General features: G+C 41.1%; 2 protein-coding genes across 2 annotated transcripts; both read right to left on the bottom strand.

Moving 5' to 3' along the window:
• Window positions 1-1,714: 1,714 nt before the first annotated feature.
• On the bottom strand, window positions 1,715-4,587 carry LOC139443866 (golgin subfamily A member 6-like protein 22). The gene is made up of 2 exons (XM_071224761.1): window positions 4,572-4,587; window positions 1,715-3,231 (listed from the first exon to the last, which is right to left on the bottom strand). The coding sequence occupies exons 1-2, from the start codon at window positions 4,585-4,587 to the stop codon at window positions 1,715-1,717; spliced, it is 1,533 nt and encodes a 510-aa protein (XP_071080862.1).
• Window positions 4,588-9,722: 5,135 nt separating this feature from the next.
• Window positions 9,723-12,550, bottom strand: LOC139442254 (putative glutathione-specific gamma-glutamylcyclotransferase 2). Its single transcript, XM_071223042.1, has 3 exons — window positions 12,364-12,550; window positions 10,740-10,781; window positions 9,723-10,220 (listed from the first exon to the last, which is right to left on the bottom strand). The coding sequence occupies exons 1-3, from the start codon at window positions 12,496-12,498 to the stop codon at window positions 9,846-9,848; spliced, it is 552 nt and encodes a 183-aa protein (XP_071079143.1). The 5' UTR covers window positions 12,499-12,550; the 3' UTR covers window positions 9,723-9,845.
• Between the last annotated feature and the right edge of the window lie 3,032 nt (window positions 12,551-15,582).

Raw genomic sequence — 15,582 nt, 5'->3', positions numbered from 1 at the left:
TACACACAACACTTTCCCCCAGTCCATTGGCTGTGGAGATGTACGCACAACACTTTCCTCCAGTCCATTGGCTGTGGAGATGTACACACAACACTTTCCTCCAGTCCATTGGCTGTGGAGTACACACAGCACTTTCCCCCAGTCCATTGGCTGTGGAGTACACACAACACTTTCCCCCAGTCCATTGGCTGTGGAGATGTGCACACAACACTTTCCTCCAGTCCATTGGCTGGAGATGTACACACAACACTTTCCTCCAGTCCATTGGCTGGAGATATACGCACAACACTTTCCCCCAGTCCATTGGCTGTGGAGATGTACACACAACACTTTCCTCCAGTCCATTGGCTGTGGAGATGTGCACACAACACTTTCTCCAGTACATTGGCTGTGGAGATGTACACACAACACTTTCCCCCAGTCCATTGACTGTGGAGATGTGCACACAACACTTTCCTCCAGTCCATTGGCTGTGGAGTACACACAACACTTTCCCCCAGTCCATTGGCTGGAGATGTACACACAACACTTTCCCCCAGTACATTGGCTGTGGAGATGTACACACAACACTTTCCTCCAGTCCATTGGCTGTGGAGATGTGCACACAACACTTTCCTCCAGTACATTGGCTGTGGAGATGTGCACACAACACTTTCCTCCAGTACATTGGCTGTGGAGTACACACAACACTTTCCCCCAGTCCATTGTTCTGGAGATGTACACACAACACTTTCCTCCAGTCCATTGGCTGTGGAGATGTACACACAACACTTTCCTCCAGTACATTGGCTGTGGAGTACACACAACACTTTCCCCCAGTCCATTGGCTGGAGATGTACACACAACACTTTCCCCCAGTACATTGGCTGTGGAGATGTACACACAACACTTTCCTCCAGTACATTGGCTGTGGAGTACACACAACACTTTCCCCCAGTCCATTGGCTGGAGATGTACACACAACACTTTCCTCCAGTCCATTGGCTGTGGAGATGTACACACAACACTTTCCTCCAGTACATTGGCTGTGGAGATAGTCGCACAACACTTTCCCCCAGTCCATTGGCTGTGGAGATGTACACACAGCCAGAGGTAATAATGAAGGGGGATACTTGTCTGACCATCCAGCAGTTATGAGCTGTTTCCACATGATGAGACACCTTATTCTGATAGTTACATTGAATACAGGTGATACGTTTATAGGTTTTGCTTAAGCAAATTACTGAACACAACACTAGCATACCACTGTATATTCTTTTCCTGTTTTGTGGATGAGAATAGGGATTCTGTGCCTTATTGAAAATTTGCCATTATATTTTTCTTAAGGAAACTGACTTAAAATCACCTTAGACATCTTTAAAAAATTATTTTGTCTTCGGTGTATTGGCATAATAACCAAGAAAATCTGTAAGGATATTAAATGATAAAAACAAATGTTTTCAGGCAACTTTTCGCAAATTGGTATGCTAGTGTAAGTGTGGTTGAAGGCTGACACGGGTTTTGCTTTGTAGTAGTGGAGCAGAAATGCTTGTATGCACTGATTGGCCGGAGAGTCTTCTGATATTTATTTAATATTACGTACCCTTAGTTTTTCAATGCTTATGTTATGTTGGAAAACATTTCAATGTTTATAACCAAAGGATATTTTGTGATATTTATAGCCAACTTTCTTCACATACTTCTAGTCCAGCTGAATGTGTCATGGCGTACGGCTTTAGTCATCAACAATGATGCTGTCCTCTTCAACACTGATCCTGTCCTCTTCAACAGTGATTCCTTCCTCTTCAACAGTGATCCTGTCCTCTTCAACAGTGATTCTGTCCTCTTCAACAGTGATCCTGTCCTCTTCAACAGTGATCCTGTCCTCTTCAACAGTGATCCTGTCCTCATCAAAAGTGATCCTGTCCTCTTCAACAGTGATCCTGTCCTCTTCAACACTGATCCTGTCCTCTTCAACAGCGATTCCTTCCTCTTCAACAGTGATCCTGTCCTCTTCAACAGTGATTCTGTCCTCTTCAACAGTGATCCTGTCCTCATCAAAAGTGATGCTCTCCTCTTCAACACTGATCCTGTCCTCTTCAACACTGATCCTGTCCTCTTCAAAAGTTATCCTGTCCTCTTCAACAGTGATCCTGTCCTCATCAAAAGTGATGCTCTCCTCTTCAACACTGATCCTGTCCTCTTCAACACTGATCCTGTCCTCTTCAACACTGATCCTGTCCTCTTCAAAAGTGATCCTGTCCTCTTCAACAGTGATCCTGTCCTCATCAAAAGTGATGCTCTCCTCTTCAACACTGATCCTGTCCTCTTCAACACTGATCCTGTCCTCTTCAACAGTGATTCTGTCCTCTTCAACAGTGATTCTGTCCTCTTCAACAGTGATCCTGTCCTCTTCAACACTGATTCTGTCCTCTTCAACAGTGATCCTGTCCTCTTGAAAAGTGATCCTGTCCTCTTCAACAGTGATCCTGTCCTCATCAAAAGTGATCCTGTCCTCTTCAACACTGATCCTGTCCTCTTCAACACTGATTCTGTCCTCTTCAACAGTGATCCTGTCCTCTTGAAAAGTGATCCTGTCCTCTTCAACAGTGATCCTGTCCTCATCAAAAGTGATCCTGTCCTCTTCAACACTGATCCTGTCCTCTTCAACAGTGATTCCTTCCTCTTCAGTGATCCTGTCCTCATCAAAAGTGATGCTCTCCTCTTCAACACTGATCCTGTCCTCTTCAACACTGATCCTGTCCTCTTCAACAGTGATTCTGTCCTCTTCAACAGTGATTCTATCCTCTTCAACAGTGATCCTGTCCTCTTCAACAGTGATGCTCTCCTCTTCAACACTGATCCTGTCCTCTTCAACAGTGATCCTGTCCTCTTCAACAGTGATTCTGTCCTCTTCAACAGTGATTCTGTCCTCTTCAACAGTGATCCTGTCCTCTTCAACATTGATCCTGTCCTCTTCAACAGTGATTCCTTCCTCTTCAACACTGATCCTGTCCTCTTCAACAGTGATTCTGTCCTCTTCAACAGTGATCCTGTCCTCTTCAACATTGATCCTGTCCTCATCAACAGTGATCCTGTCCTCTTCAACAGTGATCCTGTCCTCTTCAACATTGATCCTGTCCTCATCAAAAGTGATCCTGTCCTCTTCAACACTGATCCTGTCCTCTTCAACATTGATCCTGTCCTCATCAACAGTGATCCTGTCCTCTTCAACAGTGATCCTGTCCTCTTCTGATCTCGATCCATTTTATCTGGAATCGTTGGTTCTGGGTGATTATCTTTGAAACCTCTGTGAAGATACTGGTTAGAATTGGTCTTCAGGAACCAATACTTATAAGAAGTGTCTTTCAAGATTGACAATCATCCCTGCTGTCTTGGTTGCATGTCTTCGAATACAATTATGTCGACCAATGCGCATGATGTCAATCACTGGATTGTCTGGTCCATACTTGATTATTACAGACTGCTGTTTTATAGCTGGAATATTGCTGAGTGCAGCGTTAAACCAACAAAGAATGAACCTTCCAAAATGTACAGGTCCTATGTTTAACGATAGAGACTACGCCTCACGTGGAAGTCGACCACCCAGATCACCTGTGTTCCAGGGCAGCCTCAGGAGGTCCAAGGACTACAGGACATAATCATACCCTTTGTGTATATCGCTCGATAGTCAGAATACATCCTACTGAAAAGTTAAAGAATACCCAATATTTTTCATATAACTATAGTTATTCTGTAATGACATGACAGATTAACTATTGTCATGTGAAACAGTTGGGTGTTCCTTCACTTATTTTGAGTAGCATATGTCTGTGTAATATATACCTCAAGCTGACATACATGTTACTTCTATGCATGGATGGGGATGCTGGTCATTGTTTCTGCAGGGAAAATTAGGAGTGTCATCCTACACTTGCAGTCCATCATTTGGAGAGATATTTCATTTGGAAGCACTGGAGCTCTGAGTTCAGAACTGGTCCCTGTGTGTTTTTTAATTACAGCCGACGTAATGCCCAACACAGGAACATCCGTGCCAGACAATTGGCTGGGAAGTCCTGACAAAACCAGTCGTTTCATTTTCTTCAGTCAGCTGGTCAAACAAACGGTATAAGGGTCTATACCAAAACGTCACTTTTACAGAATTAAAGATGTTGTTATCCATAAATTGTGTCTACTTTAAACAAATTAAGATTTTAAATACTTCAGTGATGCAGTTAAAATGTTGACCATTCTCCCACTTTCAGGACTCAATACCAGGTCAAGGGGGCACGGGTGGCCCAGTCGTCTAAGGCGCCGCGATTCGCTGTGCAGAGTTGCGTGCCTTGGGCATGCCAGAAACCTATGATTGTGGGTTCGAATCCCGGTTCGCCCCGATTATGTTTCTAGGTTTGTCAGCACCATACCCGTGCTCGTGGGTTTCACCGAAGTGGTAAATGTCCGAGACCTGCATCACTTCTTGCTTTCCTCCCACATTAAGCTGACACGCCGTGATATAACTGGAATACTGTTAAAAAGCGGTGTTAAACCCAACTCACCCACTCACTCACTCAATACCAGGTCACCACCACTACCTCCACTCATGACCATTTTGAAAAATATTTTTAAGCTTTTTATAGATCAGTTATTCAAGATAGTATTACAAGATACAATGTCTCCACTTTGTGGTACATCCTTGTTATGGTGTTTATATGTAGGTGAAAGATAGTATTACAAGATAATACGTTTCCTCTGTTTTATCAATGGATTGTTTACTGTTGACTCAATATGTTATTTTGTATTTTTGTTGTATCTGACATTTTCTGTTACTGATCATGTCCTGTACTGCGTGTGATGAACAGAGATTTTGGGGCAGTAATCCTATTCTTGGGAAGAGTGGATATTTCTCTGGCAGAGTTATCTTCCCTTGTAGTGAAGGAGCTTGGTCACCTGTAGTGATAGTTTTCTGCCCTTGTAGTGTCCCCTATGGCCATAGAGTTATCTGCCCTTGTAGAGTGCCCTCATATTGTAGGGTTGGTTAGCTTCGTGGTTACAGCGTCAGCTTGTCAGACGCTGGTTTAGTTCCCTATGTGTCACCCATGCTTGGTGATGCCTAAGTAACAGATACTCGTGTTTGTCCACCCATCAGCTGTACATGTTCAGAGGGTTTTGTTTTGTTGATTATTTATACCCATATTAAACAGCATTAGAATACGCCATTTAATATTTCCTCCCTATTTACTTGAATCCATTCAAATGTTGAACATCAAATCTTTCATCATCTATGGTATAATAGATTGGACCTATGATGTATTGAAGGATTTATAAGAGGCCTTACATCTTGTATTCAAAACAGTTTGGAAAAGTCTTATAAGTATAAGTTTTAGATTTATTTATAATCCCTATTCAAATAAGATAATGCATTGTAATGGATATTTGATGTTTATCCTTATTTTGAAGATAATGTTAAGTATAGACACCTTGAGGCATTACCTGTCTCCTTGGGAAGTCGTGTATGTGATGTGTTCACAGGTGTGTCAGTCTGTGGGAATAACAAGGCAGCAGGTGTTGTAACTGTTTTATAACACATGTATGTGGGGATTATGCTTCTGTGCCATCTGTTTATCAAATTGTATGTTTACACCTTTTGTATTTGCAATAAAATTATGTAGATTTTTAGTTGTGAGTTTGTTACATAAAGCTGATATGTCTTGATGTGACTCGATACCGATCATGTGATCAAACCACCAACTGATTTAAATATATTTATCAGGTTGTGTGTACAAGATGCAGAACAAAATATGAAAACATACTCATAGTTGGCTGGTTGGTTTATTGTTTAACGCCGCACTCAGCAATATTCCAGCTATTTGACGGCGGCCACTTACTACACACAATTCCAAGTGGCCACTTACTACACATGATTCCAAGTGGCCACTTACTACACATGATTCCAAGTGGCCACTTACTACACACGATTCCAAGTGGCCACTTACTACATACGATTCCAAGTGGCCACTTACTACACATGATTCCAAGTGGCTACTTACTACACATGATTCCAAGTTGCCACTTACTACACATGATTCTAAGTGACCACTTACTGCCCCTCATTTCAAGTGGTCACTTACTGCACATGATTACAAGTGGCTACTTACTGCACATGATTACAAGTGGCCACTTCCTACACACGATTCCAAGTTGCCACTTACTACACATGATTCTAAGTGGCCATTTACTGCCCATAATTCCAAGTGGCCACTTACTACACATGATTCTAAGTGGCCACTTACTGCCCATCATTTCAAGTGGCCACTTACTGTTAATGATTCTAAGTGGCCACTTACTACCCATAATTCCAAGTGGCCACTTACTACACATGATTCTAAGTGGCCACTTACTGTTAATGATTCTAAGTGGCCACTTACTGCCCATAATTCCAAGTGGCCACTTACTACACATGATTCTAAGTGGCCACTTACTGCCCATCATTTCAAGTGGCCACTTACTGTTGATGATTCCAAGTGGCCACTTACTACACATAATTCCAAGTGGCCACTTACTACACATAATTCCAAGTGGCCACTTACTACACATAATTCCAAGTTGCCACTTACTACACATAATTCCAAGTGGCCACTTACTACACATAATTCCAAGTTGCCACTTACTACACATGATTCTAAGTGGCCACTTACTGCCCATAATTCCAAGTTGCCACTTACTACACATAATTCCAAGTTGCCACTTACTACACATGATTCTAAGTGGCCACTTACTGCCCATAATTCCAAGTTGCCACTTACTACACATAATTCCAAGTGGCCACTTACTACACATAATTCCAAGTTGCCACTTACTACACATGATTCTAAGTGGCCACTTACTGCCCATAATTCCAAGTGGCCACTTACTACACATGATTCTAAGTGGCCACTTACTGCCCATCATTTCAAGTGGCCACTTACTGTTAATGATTCTAAGTGGCCACTTACTGCCCATAATTCCAAGTGGCCACTTACTGCACATGATTACAAGTGGCCACTTACTGCACATGATTACAAGGGGCCACTTACTGCACATGATTCTAAGTGGCCACTTACTGCCCATAATTTCAAGTGAGTAAGGGAGCTGAAGTACTTAGGGACCAACCATTTACTATCCTAGGGGCAACCCGTGAAGATCCTGGGTAGAATAGGTCTTCAGCAACCCATGTTTGTCGCAAGAGCAGACTAACAGGATCGGATAGTCAGGCTTGCTGCCTTGGTTCATACATGTCATCGTATCCCTGATTGATGCTCAGGATGTCAATCACTGGATTGTCTGGTCCAGACTCGATTATTTACAGACCGCCGTCATATAGCTGGAATATTGCTGAGTGCGGCGTTAAACAACACATAAACAATCAAACAAACATTCTAAGATGCTTTACGGGGGGCTCTGGGAACAAATGAAAGAAAATATATAAAAACTAAAAAATGCTTGAAAATAAGATATTTTTGTTTCAGACTACTGAAAAAAACAAATTGTCAGCCACGAAAAAATACATTCTGGCAAGGCCCCCTACCCCCCAAATATCAAATGGCAGCCATGTTTATAGTTGGATTGGATTTCTGTGAGCAGTTTTGTAGACACCATAACTGACACCATTCATACTAGTTTCATCCCCATAGGCCTTGTAAACGTTGACGATGGACACACACGCAACACCATAAGCTCAGAAGACTTTCCATCAGGTGAACTAAAAATTACACAATTCTAATAAATACATAAAATGTTTAATCAGTAGCTGATTACATGTCAGCAAATGACGGCTAAACCATGTTGTGATTGATCCAGTTTTTATAGTTGTCACATTTACCATGCTGTTTATGACATGTTTTGTAAATAGATGCAGCAAAGTGCTCCAATTTGCTAAATAAATAATAATTATAACAATAGTGATAATAACAATTAATAATACCAATATAAACAATCATAATACCCTGACAGTCAATAACATAAAACACGGACACAAATGATAAGTGCATGTCAAACACAAGTGTCACCATGACATTGGCTGCACAGAATATGTCACTGTATTATGTAAATTCTCTTCCTAATATTCACAACCCCGCAAAGCAAATAGATTCTCAGTCAGTAACCATGGTAACACTGATGTCGCTTGTCCCTGAAGAAGAGAACTGCCTCACTTCATGTCTCGAGTGCATGAGTGAGGGGGGGAATGTTGTTTAATGCCAAAGTTCGCAATACTACCCCCTTGTCCCAGGAAGTACTGTAGTCTGGGGTAGGCCGAGTAGTGGGAGATAGCTCTACTCGCAGTCTATGTCATCAGGGTGTGATGTGTGGGAAGAACAATGAGGGGCATTGTTTTGTGTTACTTATTAACCCAAAACAAAATCTGAAACAACATTTATCAACCCTTTTATGTTTCAAACATACTTTCCATAAACAAGCGTAAAATATTTCTTGCTGACATATGTGAACTTTAAAAAGGTATTCTGAATGGCATTGTGGTAGATTTGTGTTCAAATGCAAAATACATCATGGTTGGTTGGTTGGTCGTTGTTTTACGCTGCACTCAGCAATGTTCCAGCTATATGACGGCGGTCTGTAAATAATCGAGTCTGGACCAGACATTTCAGTGATTAATATCATGAGCATCGATCCACGCAATTGGGATCGATGACATGCTTCAACCAAGTCAGTGAGCCTCACGCCCCGATCCCGTTAGTCACCTTTTACGACAAGCATAGTCACCTTTTACGGCAAGCATGGGTTGCTGAAGACCTATTCTACCCCGGAATCTTCACGGGTCGGACACCACTGCTTGTATGTAGAAAATCCCAGGGATATTGTAGCATCCCCATATGAGATTTAACCCTTTTGGAGAACAGTAGGGTGATGTCACTGGAGGTTTACAAGACACAATCAGCCAGATCAATTACCTTCATCTTAGTGGCTCATTAATATGTAAAATGTATAGGGGGCTTTGGGATGTATTCTGGCCTGAATCCTCACACTTTGTGTTACCAGGATGTAGGTGGACAAATTTAACTTCTTTAGCACCCAAATATGTTCACACTTAATAACACTCTTAAACATTCATTTTGATATGTCATGCGAAACTTATCTTCATTAATAATCAGACAAGAAAATACAGACACATGCATACAGTTTGTGTTCAATTTGAAAAACAAACACCATAGATCTTCATCACTCAGTTTCATAACATGATTATTTTCACTTTTCATGAGAATTCCATAAGAATAAAAACAAAAAATGTAAACAAGAAATAAAAGACTCTTAGGAATGAAAATGTTCCATGAATACTGGATTTCCTTTTTAATAAACACATTGAGGGGTAAGGTTTGGAAATAACAGCTGGGCCTCAAAAACCTAGATTTTTCCCCATTACGTTTGAATACCTTAAATTTACTAAACTGAGCCCTCCCTGCTTATCATTTTGAGAAAGGAATATATGACATTTGATGCGGACAGGGTCTGTAAGTCAGTAACAGTGGCCCAACCACTGGAGGAAATATGGTATGTAAAACTGTAACAAGTGTATAATGCTGAAACAACAACAAGAATTGCAGTGTGAGGTTTTGTCTGCCCAGCCCTTGACACAAGGCAAGCAGGAAGTGGCTGAACCAAGCACAACACATCTGTAACAATCTCCACATCTCAAGCTGCTTCTCACTGCACATCATTTGTAAGAATGGGGGAAACGGAGACGGATTGAGATTCCAGAAAAAAACAAAATTACAATCCTATTTACATATCCATATTTCAAGATGGCCGTGTTCAACAGCAAGATCACAAATCATCCATATTTCCTTCACTAGTTTTCAGTATTTGTTCTAACATCACAACACTTTACTCTGTGATGAAAGCCTTTTGACGGCGCCTTCCAAGTCGAATATATGCTGGTCTGCAGCCTCTGGTGCCAGTTGGCGGATCGCTGTGGCCAGGTTCAGAAGGTAGTCCACGTTCTTCCCGCTCGGGCCGACGGAGTGGAAGATCTGATGAGCGATGTCTTCCAGCGGGGCGGGGCCCAGGTAATAGGGGTTGTTGTTGTTGCCGATGTACAGCGTGAGCTGGAATGCAGCCATCGTACAAGCCTGGGGATGGAAGGTCACGATGGTTTGCTCGTACCCACCCTTCTCACGGAAGTTGAGGTGTGAGATCACCTTCTCCACGTCCGACTTGTGGATCTTGTATGCAACACCCCACACCACCTCCTGAAGAAAGAACAAACAGTTACCGGTGCGGAAATAAGTTTAATCAGATTTTAACAATGAGTGAGTTTGATTTTACGCCGCTTTTAACAATATTCCAACAATATCATGCCAGGAGACACCAGAAATGGGCTTCACACAATGGAATCGAATCCAATTCTTCGGCGCGACAAGTGAACATTTTAACCACATGGCTACACCACCAGACGTTTTTTATACTCATGAAAATACGATATAACATGAATAGTGAATAAATTTTCTCCTTCAGAAAAGATTAAAATGTATGCCATCACCAGAAAATGATGACTATTGGATATATTTGATGAGTGAGTGAGCGAGTATGGTATTATGCCGTTTTTAGCAATAGTCCAGCAATAACCCGGCAGGGGACACCAGAATTGGGCTTCACACATTGTACCCATGTCGGGAATTGAACCCGGGTCTTCGGCGTAACGCTTTAAGCACTAGGCTATCCGACCGCCCATTGGAAATATTTGGAACATTCTGACAGATGGTACTTGCCTCAGCATCACTGGACGGAACGAGAGTCACAACACGACCTGGCTGAAAGTACAGTGCACATTGTAGACACATACTGTTATGCTTTGTTTGCTTAGAAGATAAACATACTGTGTTTTCAATGTAGAGGTAGGTTACCTGAAGCCTAGCTCCCCATTGAAAAAACAGTATGTTCATCTCCATTCTACCATGACTACATAATACACAAACCCTTTGGTGTGAGAGAAGCGGCATTGGTTGAGTCTAGTGTTTTGAGTGGGTTGTTGATTAGAATTTATGGAATCACTGCAAAACAGCATTTAAACAAATTATGGCACTCTATATGCTCAAGCAGTTTGTTTACACATTAATACTTCACCTAAAATCATGACAGGCACTGAAAGCATGTGAACAGGAGTTGGGCACCCCTAACATTTCTATCGTGTTTTCAGCACTCAATGAACTGCCACACATCCTTTTAATATTGTAGTAACCGCAACTTTGCATTTTGATGTCTATTATAGTACAATATAATTATTTAATATGCCTACTGACAATGACAGAAAAAAGTACTACCGTATTCGACGTAATAACCGCCCACGCTGATATTTGCTTATATATTGGCTAGTGAACAATCCCAATTAACACCCCTTCCGATTGATCAATGTACAAAGGACTTATTTATTCGAGTATAATACACACTCGTGTGTTATATGCACCCTTAATTATGAGCAATTAAATTCTGGAAAAATATATCTGTCGTATATAAACATTTCAGGCTGTCATCATAAACCATGAAATGTATCTTTCAATTCTGTTTTTTTCACCAAAATAATATTCTAATAAGAGTCCTCTGTTTCTAATTTTGAGAACGCCCTGGGCACTTATTACGTCGAATACGGTATTCTACAAATATTAGCTTCTGCGCTGAGCGGCGTCAAGCCAGCTGTGTCAATCAGCATGATGAGAGGGGGTGATTTAATAACCTCTGATTGACCAATCAGAATAGAGTAATTTCCAAATTCATGGTAGATCTAGAATTGTTGTAAATGACACACTCAGCGATGATCAACTTTTTTAACAGCAGTCTGCAAACAATATAATATGGACCTGATAAACCAGAGACTGATGTTAAGACCACTGTCTCTCACCGACCCCAAGTCACGGAGTCCGAACATAAGTACATTTAGTTGCCTCTTACGACAAGCATAGAGCCTACATATAACATGGCCCAGGCAATATACGTTAAGAGGTCTGACCCTGGGTCACCTTGTGTACGGTGCGAGGGGCCTGTTTCCGCATATATTTAGAGTAAATATTTGTATAATATACTGAGCGAAAGATGCGCAATAATTGAAGTTATTGTCAAATCACACATTACTAATCCTACCTCTATATGGACGATCTATGCGGAAATCAATTAGATCTAGGCCTAAATTAGTTTGACCTATATCATAGCTGAACTTGACCCGGTTCCGATATCCTAACAAACTGACATCCACCAATTATTCATTGTCGTTATTGTCGTTTCAGTCATAACCTACATGTAATTTATGCATCTCACATCTATCTGGAAACATCCACACCACAACATATGGAGTGTCAACACTAGCATGAGCCGTTCACGCGTGGTTTAGCAGAGTTTTACCTTGCCTGGCACTCCGCGGTGGTCTTCGCTCCCTTGCCAAAACCGCCTCGCGAATCCTTTTATAAATCCAACTACTTTCGTCTCATATGGGAAATCTACCTTCCATATGAGAGACCCGTAGCCAAACACCCACATTTTCCACTTGCTCCTTCTGCGACTCTCTGTTATGAGTGTGTTTGACAGCGGACTTACCGTTCTGTGACGTCAGACATTGTCAAAGGTTAGAGGTCAAAGGTTGTGCGTATAAAGACAGTACCTTGTGAAATTTACCCTGTGTACAAGGAGTGTCCCCTAAACATAGGCTGCCTTGTGCATTATGTGACAGTGCTATAACTGAAACACCGGATTCCTATGGGGTCGGAGCATCAGTTATAACTCTATCCTGCCAAAGGGAACTGTGTTGTATTTGTGTACTCGACTATGGAAAGAGGCGAGAGAGATGAACCCCGACGTCGTTATAGCTACCGTATTCGACGTAATAGGCGCCCAGGGCGCGCTCAAAATTTGAAATAGGGGGCTCTTATTAGAATATTACTTTGGTGGAAAAAACAGAGTTGAAAGATAAATTTCGTGGTTTATGCTGACAACCTGAAATGTTTATATACGACAGATGCATTTTTCCAGAATTTAATTGCCCATAATTAAGGGTGCATATAACACACGAGTGCGTATTATACACGAATAAATAAGTCTTGTGTACATTGATAAATCGGAAGGGGGGCTAATTGGGATTTTTCACTAGCCAATATATAAGCAAATATCGGCGTGGGCGCTTATTAGAGCGGGGCGCTTATTACGTCGAATACGGTATATCAATAGACCGTTGTTGGAAAAGGTTATTGCAAGTAATTGAAACACGGGAACAATAGGGGAGATTCACTAGATTTAATAGCCCAGAAATGTTCTTTTCTTAAGGCTGTCGGATAACCAGTTTCTATATTAAAATGTCTATACTATTCTAGGCGGAGGGAACATCATTAGTATGCTTGTCTAAGGGGCTAGTCATATGTTATAGGCATAACGGGTGTGAGGATCGGCCTCAGGACGGTATCCTGTTTTTTGGAAAAATAAGACATGTTTAAACACATGACACGAACCCACGTGTGAGTTGATGAGAACATGTGGTTATTATTTCAATTCTATTAATATGTTGATATTTACCCTATCAAGGCCGTAGTTAATTGTTTTTAACAAGGGGGGTGGGGGGTGGGGGTTGCAAATATTTGTACAGGTATCACTTGTCCCAAACTTGATTCAAATTAAACTGTTTTCTATTAAAAAACAATCTAGGGGGTGGTGTGGGGGGATTCAACTGCTGCAACAGCACCTTGTGAGTCATGTAGTGGATATCGCGTCGCGAAGATACTCTGCGCGAATGTGTATTCTTCTCTCACTCTCAAACGCAACTTCCTCATTGGTCGAAATGAAGTTACATCTATATAGATTAGTAGAGGCGACTAACGGGATCGGGTGGTCAGGTTCGGTAACTTGGTTTTTGCATGTCATCGTATCCCAATTGCGTGGATCGATGCTCATGGTGTCAATCACTGGATTGTCTGGTCCAGACTGGATTATTTACAGATCACCGTCATATAGCTGAAATATTGCTGAGTGTGGCGTTAACCCACATATAAAACACTTCTACTTCAAACAGACGGGTACACTGCCAGTGTGATTGACCTTGTGTCGGTGACCTTGGTGAAGGACGTGCGCCTGTCTGAGAGGCACAGACTTTGCTGGCTGCACTTGAGCCAATGTGAAGCTGTCAAGCAGACTCTAACATGCTGTACAGGTGCAACTAATTAGGTTTATAGTTTTCAAACAATAAAACAAATATTTGAAAAAATATTTGTGGCTCACACTTAATACTAAAACGTGACACAGTACGCTGTACTGAACTCCAAAGGATCATCTCTATATACTTTACATACGTGCAGGGTTCAGCTGGCGCCCGTGTTGTCGATCTCTCTGTAGGTAGGCTCATTTTACCCCTTCATGTTTGAAGAGTCTATACACGAATAGTCATACTGGGAATAGTCATAATGTGAATAGTCATAACGAGAATTGTCAAAATGGGAATAGTCATAATGTGAATGGTCTTAACGAGAATTGTCATAATAGGAATAGTCATAACGAGAATTGCCATAATGGGAATAGTCATAACGAGACACAGTACACACAGTACACAGCTGTGCTCAACTCCAAAGGATCATCTCTATATACTTTACATACGTGCAGGGTTCAGCTGGCGCCAGGGTTGTCGATCTCTCTGTAGGAAGGCTCATTTTACCCCTTCATGTTTGAAGAGTATATACACGAATAGTCATAACGAGAATTGTCATAATGTGAATAGTCTTAACGAGAATTGTCATAATGGGATTAGTCTTAACGAGAATTGTCATAATGGGAATAGTCATAACGAGAATTGTCATAATGGGAATAGCCTTAACGAGAATTGTCATAATGGGAATAGTCATAACGAGAATTGTCATAATGGGAATAGTCATAACGAGAATTGTCATAATGGGAATAGTCATAACGAGAATTGTCATAATGGGATTAGTCTTAACGAGAATTGTCATAATGGGAATAGTCATAACGAGAATTGTCATAATGGGAATAGTCTTAACGAGAATTGTCATAATGGGAATAGTCTTAACGAGAATTGTCATAATGTGAATAGTCTTAACGAGAATTGTCATAATGGGAATAGTCTTAACGAGAATTGTCATAATGGGAATAGTCTTAACGAGAATTGTCATAATGGGATTAGTCATACTGGGAATAGTCGTAACGAGAATTGTCATAATGGGAATAGTCATAATGAGAATTGTCATAATGGGAATAGTCATAATGGGAATAGTCATAACGAGAATTGTCACAATTGGAATAGTCTTAACGAGAATTGTCATAATGGGAATAGTCATAATGAGAATTGTCATAATGGGAATAGTCATAATGGGAATAGTCATAACGAGAATTGTCACAATTGGAATAGTCTTAACGAGAATTGTCATAATGGGAATAGTCATAATGAGAATTGTCATAATGGGAATAGTCATAACGAGAATTGTCATAATGGGAATAGTCATAATGAGAATTGTCATAATTGGAATAGTCATAATGGGAATAGTCATAACGAGAATTGTCATAATGGGAATAGTCATAGCGAGAATTGTCATAATGGGAATAGTCATAATTGGAATAGTCATAATGGGA

This window comes from Haliotis cracherodii, unplaced genomic scaffold (genome assembly GCF_022045235.1).
Source record: "Haliotis cracherodii isolate W230 unplaced genomic scaffold, xgHalCrac1.p SCAF_5, whole genome shotgun sequence".
NCBI classification, from domain to species: Eukaryota; Metazoa; Mollusca; class Gastropoda; order Lepetellida; family Haliotidae; genus Haliotis; species Haliotis cracherodii.
This window is presented reverse-complemented; position numbering and strand designations above follow the sequence as displayed.